General features: G+C 40.2%; 1 protein-coding gene across 5 annotated transcripts in view; it reads right to left on the bottom strand.

The window, feature by feature from the left end:
- cux1b (cut-like homeobox 1b) overlaps positions 1-12293 on the bottom strand; it is a 166726-nt gene that overhangs the window by 95946 nt on the left and 58487 nt on the right. For all 5 annotated transcript variants that reach the window (XM_057839484.1, XM_057839479.1, XM_057839482.1 and 2 more), the window contains exons 3-4: positions 9539-9586; positions 1799-1877 (exon numbers count right to left, since the gene is read on the bottom strand). In XM_057839484.1, the coding sequence (XP_057695467.1) occupies positions 1799-1877; positions 9539-9586 (127 nt within the window). The remainder of the gene's footprint in view (positions 1-1798; positions 1878-9538; positions 9587-12293) is intronic.

Here is a 12293-nt window from a genome sequence, read left to right as displayed (position 1 = left end):
ATCACATGATCAGAAATCGGGTCAATCAGACCATTTTTCAGAGGATCGGACGCGGGTGAAAAGGAACAATTTTTATTTTTAAAAAAAAAAAAGTGCTAAAAGGAAACAAAATAATCCAGAAATACAATAGCATTTCCAAAACAAGCAAAAATATATACGTTTTATACCCAGCAACACTCCTGGAAAAAGCAGAAGAGGAAGTACTGTAAACAGAACAGTACTGTAAATGTTTGTGACGGTTGTTCAAATAATAAATAAAATGTCGGTATTCGATCGGGACTCCGTATCAGCAGATTCTCAAAATCAGGTAACGAACTCTGTTACCAAAATATGCGATTGGGACATCCCTATTAATGGATAGTCACAAGTTGCTTCCAAGCCCCTGCCATGCTTTCATGATCAGAGTAAATAATTTCCTCGTAATAGGAAACAAAATCAATAGAGTATGTTAAAAAAAAAAGAAAATCGAGCAAGAAAGACAACTTTCTGGAGGCATCTTCCCAACATGTCTGAATACACAGCAGGGTTAACTGTCAGTGTGATGAAGAGAAGCCTGTCAGTCAGGCCAATCACATCTGATTGGTGCTCATGGGTGGCAGACTGGTGACAGGCAGCCAAGAGACGCGGGCGACGCTCATCAGCATGCCAGCAAAAAGAGCAGTTTGTGTGTGTGAGTGCGTGCGTGCGTGTGTGTGTAGTGCAGATAAGAGGAACTGACAGCTTACAGCTGGGGGTAAGAGCTGTGTGTGCATGTGCGCGCGCCTCATGTCTGACACAGTTAGATATCTTAACTATGCTAATGAGAGATCAACAGAGAACGATTGGAGAATTTCATGCTGATTCCGTGCTGTCAAGGTGACACACCATGCGGGGCCGAACTACAACAAACACACAAGCGTGAATGTGTTCGTGTTGGCCACGCGCACGCCATACAAACAAACAATGAGAAACATAACCAGACAGCCTGAATGGAGACTCCTATCTGCCTGGAAGTTGGCGCCCTTGAAATGTAACTTTCTCTGTCTTATCAAACCTTTGTCCTTCACACCACCCCCGCCTGCTCCCTTCAAATCTACTGTACAGCCAGTTAAAAGCAGTTTGACTTGTGGGCCACTGGTGCTAAATGCTCTCGCCAGACACCTTTAATCTACAACAGAGCACAGTGGGTTGACTAACCAGGCCTTCAGCTGATAGAAGACAGAACAAAACGCACTGTTTCCACTTTCAAGACTGCTGCATTAGTCAGGCTACTGCTGTGTGTGCATCAGGCATTACATCATTGTCTCGCTACGAGTTAAGAATAGCCCCCGTCAGTGCCGACGCTGACTTATTGGGAGCAGTACAATCCAAAGATATTACTGTAGGTCTAACCGTGTGGGAATATGATGACCTCCTTACGCTATAGATGAACTCAAAGCATCTTACGTGGCCCCTTTAGGGCCCCTTATAGCCTAAGATGTTCCACCAGCAGTGTGACTGTGCACCGTGTCCCTCTTCGACCTCGACATGCTGACTGCTCTTATATGATGCTGCAGCCAGTCGAGCAAGCACTCAAAAAGCTCATGTAGAGAGGACACCTTCGAAAAAAAAAACTCTTATAGGCAACTCCGTAAAGACCAACACTCATGTGGACATATTAGGGTGCCACAGCACGCCCGGATGCACCTTAGAGGGGCACTGAGGGATGGTGCCATGCTTTTTTCCTGTCTTCATTTGTTGGTGCTGTTTGCATGCATGAAAGTGTCCACCTGATGACACTTTTATAGCCCGCTCAACACGAGATGAGGTGTGGACTCACCTGGGACATCGATTATTTTCTTGTACACGTTTAAGAAGGCGGCCTCTGCTTCTTTACTCCTCTTGCTCAGGGCGTCAATCTGTACAGGAAAAAAAAATAAATGAGGGGTTAACAGGGTTTGCGATGCTTCAAATGTGTGTGATGAAACGTGAACTATCACAGTAAAACCTGTTTCCACCAAGCACTACAGTTCAGCGGCGTTCAGTTTTTTTCATCAGCAGCAAAACTAGTAGTGGCTGTTTTCTAGTAGAGATACCAGAATTGGTGCCAGCATTGTCTGTATTCTTGCTCTGACAAGGGGGTATAATAAAAAAAAAAAACAACACCCCATTTACATTTAGTTAAATGTAACACATGCTAGCTCGCGCTGTGAAAACTAGGTTGGTCAAACCTCACTCTTTTGAAAACCCAAACTTCGCAGCCTTAACTTTTAAAATGTTTGTTAGGCCACATAATTCTTAACCTAGACACGGCTGAGTAACTATCACTTCAGTTCTTCTGTCAGTTTTATTTTTTTGTCTCTTCTACCATATATAATAGAATTGCTCTGACTCCATTTTTTGGAGTAGTGCAGTATCGATGCAATACTGTACCGCTACAACACAGTTTGAAAGATATAAAACATATAGATAAAGGAGCTTATTTTCCTTTTACGCTTAATAATTGCAATACAGACATAAAATTATGATAACTGATACCGGTTATTATAGTAATTTATATTTTTCTTCAGGTTTGGAAGTGCTACAAACTTCCAAACCTACAAACTTACAAACTACGCCGACGTTGCTAAAAACTAGCCCGCATGATGCTACAGCGGAAGCAGGTAGCATCTGATGCGTTTCATAGATATCACGTGTATGTTGAACGAGATGCGAAATGACCGAGTCAGCGGTGTTATTAAACAGCTGCCATCTTAAAGCAGTACACTTCTCAGCGCTAATAAATAAGATTAACGTTACTCGCTCGCGTAACGTTAGCCCTGCGCGTGGCTACCGTGTCTTACATACAGGCTTTATTTAATCTGTGAAAACATAGCGTTGTAGAGTGATAAGGGTGTAAAATGAAAATATGATGAAGCTAACTGTCAATTTTAGCTCAGTAGTCATTGCTGGATAAAACACCAAGCAGCACTGGTCCCTAATGTGCTCCAATACAGCAGGTATCATACTGTAACGTTGACAAAGAGTCACCAGCTTCGTTAGGTTGCAATAATTTAGTTTTTTTGGGAACTTGTGGAACGACAACAACAACAGGAAGGCACGTCTCTCGCTCTCCCCCACCTCCGTCACCCCCGCACGTCACGCGGTGCATTCAGGAACGCATGCAAATATCCCCGCCATATTATAACCTGATATGTTACAATACATTTATTTTGAACACTGCAAAACCTCAAAATCCTATCAGGACTTACAGTTTAGACTAATTAAAACCTAACTAGAACTTAAAAATGGCTTGACACAAATGGAAATTCAATTGAAACACGTGGGAAAAACACCTAACTTTTAAGAGATGTGTGTTACGTATCAAGCGTAATGGCATTTTTAGGTAAGAAATATATATATATATATCATATATATATTTTTTTCTATAAGATCTAAAAGTTTTTCGAGTGAAAGCAGTGAATTGGTCTTTTTTTTTATTCAAGTCACATCTGAAAGGCAATTGTTGGCTGTTTTCAACAATGTACATCGAAAATAAAGACATTGATTGACTGAAAATGGTTCAATATTAGATGAAATGTCTTGTTTTCTCATGTATAGTTATAATTGCTCTTTACCTAAAAAAATATGTGTTTTATCTGATTACTCGATTAATCGGTAAGATTTTCAGTCGATTACTCGATTACTAAAATATTCGATAGCTACAGCCCTAATAGACATCATATTGTACTGTAGCGAACTGATTTGAACAGCTTTGGTGAGAAGATGTATTCAATTTGGTGCTCATAAAAAGAACTGACCCAATTACATTCCATATGAGTAACAGCAACAGTTGTACACGGACTGATATTTGGAATGCTAGCATGCAATATGCTACCTCTTCTTTGGCAGGACAAACTGTGTGCTAAATGGTACTTACTACTTGCATATGTAACCTTTCTATTCCGACCACACATTCTTCCAGATTAGGGTTTAAAGTTCCTAATCACCTTTTGGCAAACGAAAGTGAACTGCAACGCTTGTTGGCTTCAGAGACAGAGCAGTCCACGCCGAATGTGTTGTAATGTTACGTGTAACAGCAGTTGTTAGTGTTTCCTTCTCGTGCAGTCAGCTCAGCTGTTCGGTTGTCGACGGACGTGTTCCATTTGCCGTGTATTGATATCGGTCGGTCAATCCGACTGTGTCCTGAGCCAGTGAGTGGCAGAAAGCGTGGTCGTATCCCCTTCAGCACGCTGACATCATTAAACAGCTGGCTCAGTCTTTCCAGCCACAGCAGGGGCAGATTATTCAGTCAGCTCTTAGCAGCAATACAGCAGAGATCCATTACCGACGTAACCATTAACACGAGAGGACACGGCATGTATTCCATCCCCGATATTAATGGAAATGGACAGAATTAGAATTGATCCATAAGGGATTAATTCTGATTTCATACAGGATACCTTTAATACGTTTGTCAATGGTGAAACAGCGATAGATGTACTGTCCCGCTACAATAAGAGAAGTAGGCAGATCAGGCCCACTACAACACATCTGAATTCAAGTAGAATGGAGGGAAACAGATGCCAAATAAAGACATTCAGATGTTGCTACTGTACTGGGCAATGCTACAGCTGACTACTGTGCCTCACGCACCCAGACTAAACAGGCATGTGTTTCTCTTCAAGCTCCGGCAGCATATTTGTAGGGAAGGAAAAAAATGAGACAAAAGCCTATATAAGTCCAAATATTAAGTCTTCACATTCCCAGCCAAACCAGTAGTGTTGCTGATGGGTGGTTTCGAGGTTCTCGCCACTGTAAACAAAGTGGGATACATGTAATTCTGCCTGCACTCCTATGGGAACCTAATAAATCTCTTCACATGGCTTCGATTCATCTCTAGTTTTTTAGCCGCAAAACATCTGGCCCTTGGTCGTCCGGTGCCAGTAGCACACCCCCTTTCCCCCTCCATTATTTCTCTCTTTCCAATTTTCCCTCTTGTCACTTCCATGTTTTTGTTCTTTTTTCTTTTTCTTTTTTAACTAACCATCAATCTTTGTCACATGCTTCTCATGTTTCCCTCATACGGACAGACAGGTCTGACGTGTCTCAAACACACAGCGTCCTGCTGTTGTTATATCTCATTCTCACATCATGCTGCCTCGTGTACTTTACCCTCATCGTGTGACATGATGGAGTGATTGAGATCCTAAATTGCGAGGTCACTAATAGGAGATTACGGATGCATAGGACTAATACTGCTCACACATCACAATCAAACCTGTTCAACAGGGTGTGCATTCAAATTTATAGTCTATGTTCACTAGTAGGCTATCAACCACAACATTCGGTAGACCAGAAGACAACAACTATTAAGTTACCTAAAATGATCACATTCTGATAGCAGTGTTAATTTATACCTAATACCATGTATGGGTTTGTTTTGTTGTTTTAGAACTTCCGTGAATAAAACTGAGACCAATGTATCACTCAACAGGTTCACTACCTATATTAGAGTTATCATGACATGAAACTATTTAATTCATGTATAACAATGTTGTCTATGATGTTAAGCTGCTCATTAAAAGAACGAAAAAGAGTAGACACAAAATTTTTTAATGATAAAAGGTGGGTATCTTTCTTTTTTTTAAGTTCTTCGTTCGTGTAACCATAGACCACATTATTCTGTGGCGTTTGTGACATGATGTTTGGTAGTAAATGAGTTAACGTGAGAAGCTGGACTAACATTTAAACAAATAGCACACTTATCGGTACTAAAAAGTTCAAAACTGCTGTGATATCACGTGACTGAATAGTTAAGTTCTTCAAGGCCTGCCACATAATGGGCGTCTTGAATGAATGCTAAACAATTCAGAAACAGAGAATACAGTTGGTGATTGTTTGACGCACACCATGCTACTGAGCACTGCACCTCTACTAGCAAACTGCAAAGGGGAAAGCAATTACATTTTTTAGGTTCCCCATACTATATGCCAGGGCTCAAAGTGGCAAATATTGCGTCGATGCAAACACTTGTTGTTACGTACAAATGACAAGCAAAAGCTCACTTTCGAGACAAACGTCAAAAAGTATTTTTGAAATTTTGATTCAAGAAGTTTTCTGTTTATACATTGCAAGCAGGAAAAACAAAAAAAGCATTTGCAAATATTGAGCCATCGTACTTAGGGAAGTCCTAATCAGATACTCTGAACCGGTACTCGAAACAGCTACAGTATTTTTGGAGTATCTGGCAGTATTGGATTTGGTCACAAGATCTGATCTGATCAAGTAATCGCGTGTTTGTGGTACCATTATGCTTTTCGGCTGCTGTGAATCAAACCACTTGGCAAATATGTCAGTTGATTGAAACAACTCCTCTTTAGAATCTAATGATAGTAACAGAGCATCATGTAATATTCTTGAGGAGGTACCAGCAGAGCTCCTTTAATACAAAAAAATATTCTTGCATTATTGCTACTGGTCTGAAAATATAGGTATCGGATCGGTATCAGCAAAACTTATCTTGAAAACAATCGAATCGAAAGTTTTGAGAGAAAAAAATGGCATCGGGACATCCCTAATCACAACATCATTTAAAGATAGTTAAAGCTAAACCAGCCTGGCATGGCTGACGCCTTATTTCGATAGTCTCTGGTGTTTTCATAAATAAATAAATATATATATATATATATATATATATATATATATATATATATATATATATATATATATATTTATTTTTTTATTTTTTTATTTTTTAAAGGATCCTCCATGGTTCATTTACTGCTGTGGGGGTGGGCAACTCTATCGCTCTCTTAAATAAACGGTACAATAATCTCATTTTGGATCCACTGATCGATGACAAATCGAGTCACCGATGATTCGTGCACAGCTGTTTATTTATTATTTTACCGCTGATTCGTACAGTAATATACCACTATATTTTTTCATTTGCTTGCCCGATCGAGAATATAACGCCAAAAATAAAGGCCCCTTGCCTGGAAGGGTTTTTTCCCTGCTCCAGGCAATCGGGAGGCAGTTAACGTTGAGCACTGTATGCTATACTATTTTATTTTTTAATTGAACCACAAATACATGGCGCAAATCAGCTGATGACCACAAAGCGGAGATAAGAATGAGTAAAGTGAGTGCGGATATGTTGAGTGGCTGTTGGAAACGATCGATCGCCACATTCACTTTGCTTCCTAACCATAGGTTCACATGAAATTATAAATTTAGTCATGTAGGAATGGAAAACGATGCAAAACCTGTCTATTGTATTTGCACAGCTTAGTGGCCTGTGGCTCAGTCGCACACTTTGAAACAATTTGGGTTTCATTTTTGTTTGGTGCATATGCAATATCACCACTTTAATTGATTGACAGCCACTGACAGTGATAGATGTCCAACCAATTTTAACTGGGTTGGATGTCCATCACCACCATTAAGGAGTTAGCAATGATTTCGACAGTGTGGGGGGCAAGGAGGTTGAAAATATGCATGCTCACAAACTGACACAAATATATTATTATTATATATTATATTAGAGACGCTGAAAGAAGACAGCTACATGACTGTACAATGACGGGGCCAAGGTCAGTGGTACAGCAGCTTTATATAGCCCGACATGGGAGGCAGGAAATAGACGTTTAATGTAGGACACACCCTACAGTTAGAGGCAGGTTAACTGCAGGACCAGAGCCATTAGAAGACCACCCAGGATTTGCAAATACAACCCTTGCGGTTCCCAAACTGCTGTGCGCTCCACCAATCCCGATCACATCTGCTCTCACATCCTCCACTGCCCTGTACCCGCACGCAAGCACGCTCTAAACAAATGAAGTGACACAAATGATACCGCGCTGACGTCGGGAGAAATGCTTGCAATTGCAAAAAAGACAAAAAGTGATTCCCGACACATCCCGCACACATCCGGACGTACGTCAGCGCCCTTGGGCCACCATCACTCAGCACTACCTCGTTCCCCTATCCCTGTGTGAAGGGCATCAGGCCCACCTGAATGGTTGGTGCATATGTGGGTAAGGGGGTGGGGTGCTTTCTGCGTCTGTGTGTGTGTGTGTGGGCCCCACTGGAGTCTGATAAGGGGAGGCTATGGGAAGCAGAGTCTGAAGCCTTGGATAATGGAAAAGCTTATCTGATCGATGGACCAACAAGGAACACTGAGCATGCAACATACGCACACCAACTCACGTACACACACATATTTCCCAAAGAGACGCCTTACAGAAACTGAACATTTTATTGGTAATAATTACTACCTGAAGGCATCCACCTTTCAATAACAAATAGCGCAAAACTTCAAAGTTGTCTGGCTCCGACAGCCAGACGCTTGCTAGAAGACGGGCAACCGAGACGTGGCGCTGTCTTGTCCTCGATCAAAAGGCTTGAGGGAGGTGAGCAAACAAAGCCCGGGCTAAAAATTACACACTCCCGGCGCGGCTCATGTTGTGGCATGCCGGCAGAGCAGAATAGTCGACTGATTGATGGGCTGCTCCTTGACTGGAGCGGGTGTACGGTATTATCTCAATAATCACACGATAATGTCTCCTCCACTGGCCGACCACCCACTATGCACCTCGTTTTGTTCAGGCCATGTACGTCGAGGTGTGTCGACGTGAGTGGTGGAAACAGCTGACAAAAAAACCCCAATTACATTGCTGCAGTTTCATTGCTCTAAATAGACTGTGGATCATCAGCAGAACACGATGGAGCCACTTTGAATTATAGACTTTTTTTTGTTGTTTTTTCAACACAACCGCTGGCTGTGGTGGCTGCCCTAACCAACACGAGAATATGGAAAGTAACCCAGTGTTAAACTGTAATATTCTATGGCCAGTAGCACAGCAGCCCTGTCACTATCTATTGCTGTGATTTGGCTTGTGTGTATAGTGTGAGTGCCTGTGTGAGCTGGGAGGAGAGATGGCTGCGCTGAATGTCCACCCACTCCAGCCCTAAATAATGCCAGAGTCCAAAACAGCCGCTTCCACTCTTACCCTCTCTCACATATGGGAGTGAACTGGGAATGCAGAGAGTAGGAGGAGTCAGCATGGAAATAGGCCAAAATGATGGAGGAGGCGTGCGAGTGTGGGAGTGCGATAGAAGCGCGCACACGCAAAGTCACCTCCAATACGTCGAGGTACATGTAAATGTAAAGGGGCCAGAAGGGAGAAAGTGTTAAGCACCTAAATAAAACAATGTTTCATAATGAACAGCAATGGCCTTTGCTTCACCCCATCAACAACAAAATAGTCTAGTGAGAAAAGCAGAACAACAAAGAAATTCAGAGGAAATGGCATTTGGTGAGTTGCGACAGACTAAAGCCAGGGTTTTGTGATGCCATTTTTTTTGTTGCAGGATGCAATTTAAACACACCCTCAGGCTACAGGACTTCATGAATAGGACAGGAAAATCAAGAGAGGAGGAGAAAAAAGTGGGAGGGGAAATGAGATAGTGGCGAGAGAAAGAACAGGAGGAGTGGAAGTGGGGGAAAACGGAAGACGTTAAAGAGAAACAAAGTCAAAGTGGCTGTTAAAATGGTGTCTTGTGCATGTTTATCGCAAGAATAACGAGAAGAACTCACCTCTCCTTGGAAGTTCTTGAGCAAAGGGGCGACTTGTTTCCGAAAGTCCTGAAAAATCAAGGAAAGTATGTTAGTTTCTATGGAATTCTAATCTTAACAATTACTGTGGCTCATAAACACAGAAACTGACCGATTAGTAAACATACCACTTCATATTATATTACTTCAACTCTGCTCCTTTATGAAATTCTGATGTTTTGGGTCACAACATTTTGTCTTTTTTCAACGTAGGTTTAAACAGCGTTTCAGAAACGTATGCATCAGTTTGGTCCCGTATGACTCAAGGACGGTTGATCAGTGCTCCGAGCCCTATCGAGGATGCTCAGCACATGAAAGCTAAGTCAACAACAAGGTGGAATTTACATGTGCCTAATTTTAATTTAACGCACATATCACGCACATTTGAAATGATTACCTAATGCGACTGTGTTAACGCTGACAAAACACACGAAACAGCCTGTTGTATGTCAACTCAGTGGCTGCCATTGACAACACTACACATACTATCTATTTTGACTAAGAAGGTTGGCGCTATCATTTGCCGTCAATGGCACTGAAAAATGATCACTTACTTAATATTATCACAATTTGTCATGTTTTCATAAGTTATTTTTGTGCAGTGGATTAGTTTAGCACCATCAATTGGCAGCCACGGAATTCAACAATTATACAATCATTAGATGTTACATATTAATTGGATTATTCTTTTGCTGAATTTAAATGTTAGTTTGGACGGATATGCGTACATACAACGGTCACCACTGGGCATATTTAATTGATGCGGTACATAGCATTTGCAGGTAATCTAATACATATCAGACTTATAATGTGACCCGAGCTATGCTTTCTAGGAGTGTGACAAAATATCGAAATGGTGACATATCCTGATACTTCGCATCCCAAAAGGTTATCGATGCACTCATGCCAAGAATTGAGATATCGTTTTAAAAAGGAGTCAATGTTAAAAAGAAAAAAAAGAAGAAAAAAAAAAAAAAAGGAACCAACAAGTTGCTACCAAAATCTTCCACCATAATAGTGCAGGCTTTTCCCTACATATTAAAAATCGTGGCGTTGCGCCACACCAAAATAAAAGCTGCCACACCTTGCAGTTTTTAAAAATTTATTTCTATTTATTTGCCATAAATCGTCTGAAATAGCACGACAAATACAAATTGTTCCTTTACACGCTATATTTTGAAAAGCGCATCCATTCTCCCACTGAAAGTTTGCGCCTCGAGTGCGTCGGCGCGGGGATCGAAATGGGGAGAAAAATCCACAGAGAGGCATTTGAAGTTAATTAATGTACTTCTGTCTTATACTGTAAACACGACCTTAATATTGACATTGCAGTAACGTTTAAGTTCTTTGTGTCGTGTCTTTGACCCGACTCGTCGCCTCCTAGCATAGCATTTGCTCAGCGCTTACGTCACTCGTAATTTCAGATGAGGATTTCGAAGTTAATTTTATTTGGAAAGACAAAAATTCCTGAATACGAGGGTCCGCTAACAAAATGGCAATTATTGTTCTGGTGATCGAGACCGTCGCGTTCCTCAATAATTAATTAGCGTCTGAAGCTAATTAAATATTTCAGAACGTGAGGCTCACGCTCCCCAGTTACGAAGATATTAGCTCTCACGTTCTGAGGAGTAGAAATAACGAAATGGTTATGGTAAGTGGTGTATTTTAATGTTTATATAAAGTTTTCAAATGAGGCAAGATCACTGCAGGAGACGAAGATCAGGAAAGTGCACGGTTCAGCGTAGGAGAACTCTCAACTACGAAAAAAAGGAAAACAGAATCTAGCAGGGACACAACATGGACAGAAATGGCAAAGTTCAAGCCGTGGCTGTACCACACAAATCAAGGTGAGTGTTAAGAATCCTGCACCTATTATTTTTAGTAATAATAAATTCATAATTGTATTATTTTACCTTAAATTTTGGTGCTGAAAAAGGTTCATTGTCTATAAACTATAGACATTATTATTATTGTCTATAACCTGGCATATCCCTTATACAAAAAATTACAAGACAGATGGCGCATTTACATTAAAAGAAGTATTTTTCATTTCATTGAAACAAATCATGATATGAATTTGCACTAACAATCAGAAAAGTAACTCCAACAAAGACTTCAGTTTGAACTGAAGTAGGGCTGTCCCAAACGACTAATTTCCTCCCGATTAGTCAGCCGACTATTTTTACGATTAGTCGACTAATCTAATCTAATATATATATATATATATATATATATATATATATATATATATATATATATATATATTTTTTTTTTTTTTTTTTTTACTACTTTAATAATGAAATTTTTGTTGAAGCTTATTAATTCACAAAAAAACATTTTGGAACACCTAAATTCTTTATTAACGTATAAATAAATAACATAATCAATATAATAAATAATAATAATAAATCAATAATAAATCATAAACAATGAGGTCAATGATGCTGGCATTAACTAGTGCAAATAATGTAAACAGAAACACTGACACTTCACCTCTTTAACAGGAGTCAAAACAAATTCTTACTCTTTTTGTGGTATGTCATTGTCTATATTGTTCTAAATGTTAAAATGAATTGCAATGTCCCGGACAACCATTTTCAGAATACTTTGTGTGAGTTCAGCTGCTTTTTCTGGTGTGCATTCGCATTTTGGGGGGAGGGGAAAAACTGTTCAACTTTTGTTTTAACCTGAAAATAGATTACGTAGAGGGCACACTGAAATATTACCACAACTATTT

Source organism: Corythoichthys intestinalis, chromosome 6 (assembly GCF_030265065.1).
Source record: "Corythoichthys intestinalis isolate RoL2023-P3 chromosome 6, ASM3026506v1, whole genome shotgun sequence".
Classification (NCBI taxonomy): domain Eukaryota; kingdom Metazoa; phylum Chordata; class Actinopteri; order Syngnathiformes; family Syngnathidae; genus Corythoichthys; species Corythoichthys intestinalis.
This window is presented reverse-complemented; position numbering and strand designations above follow the sequence as displayed.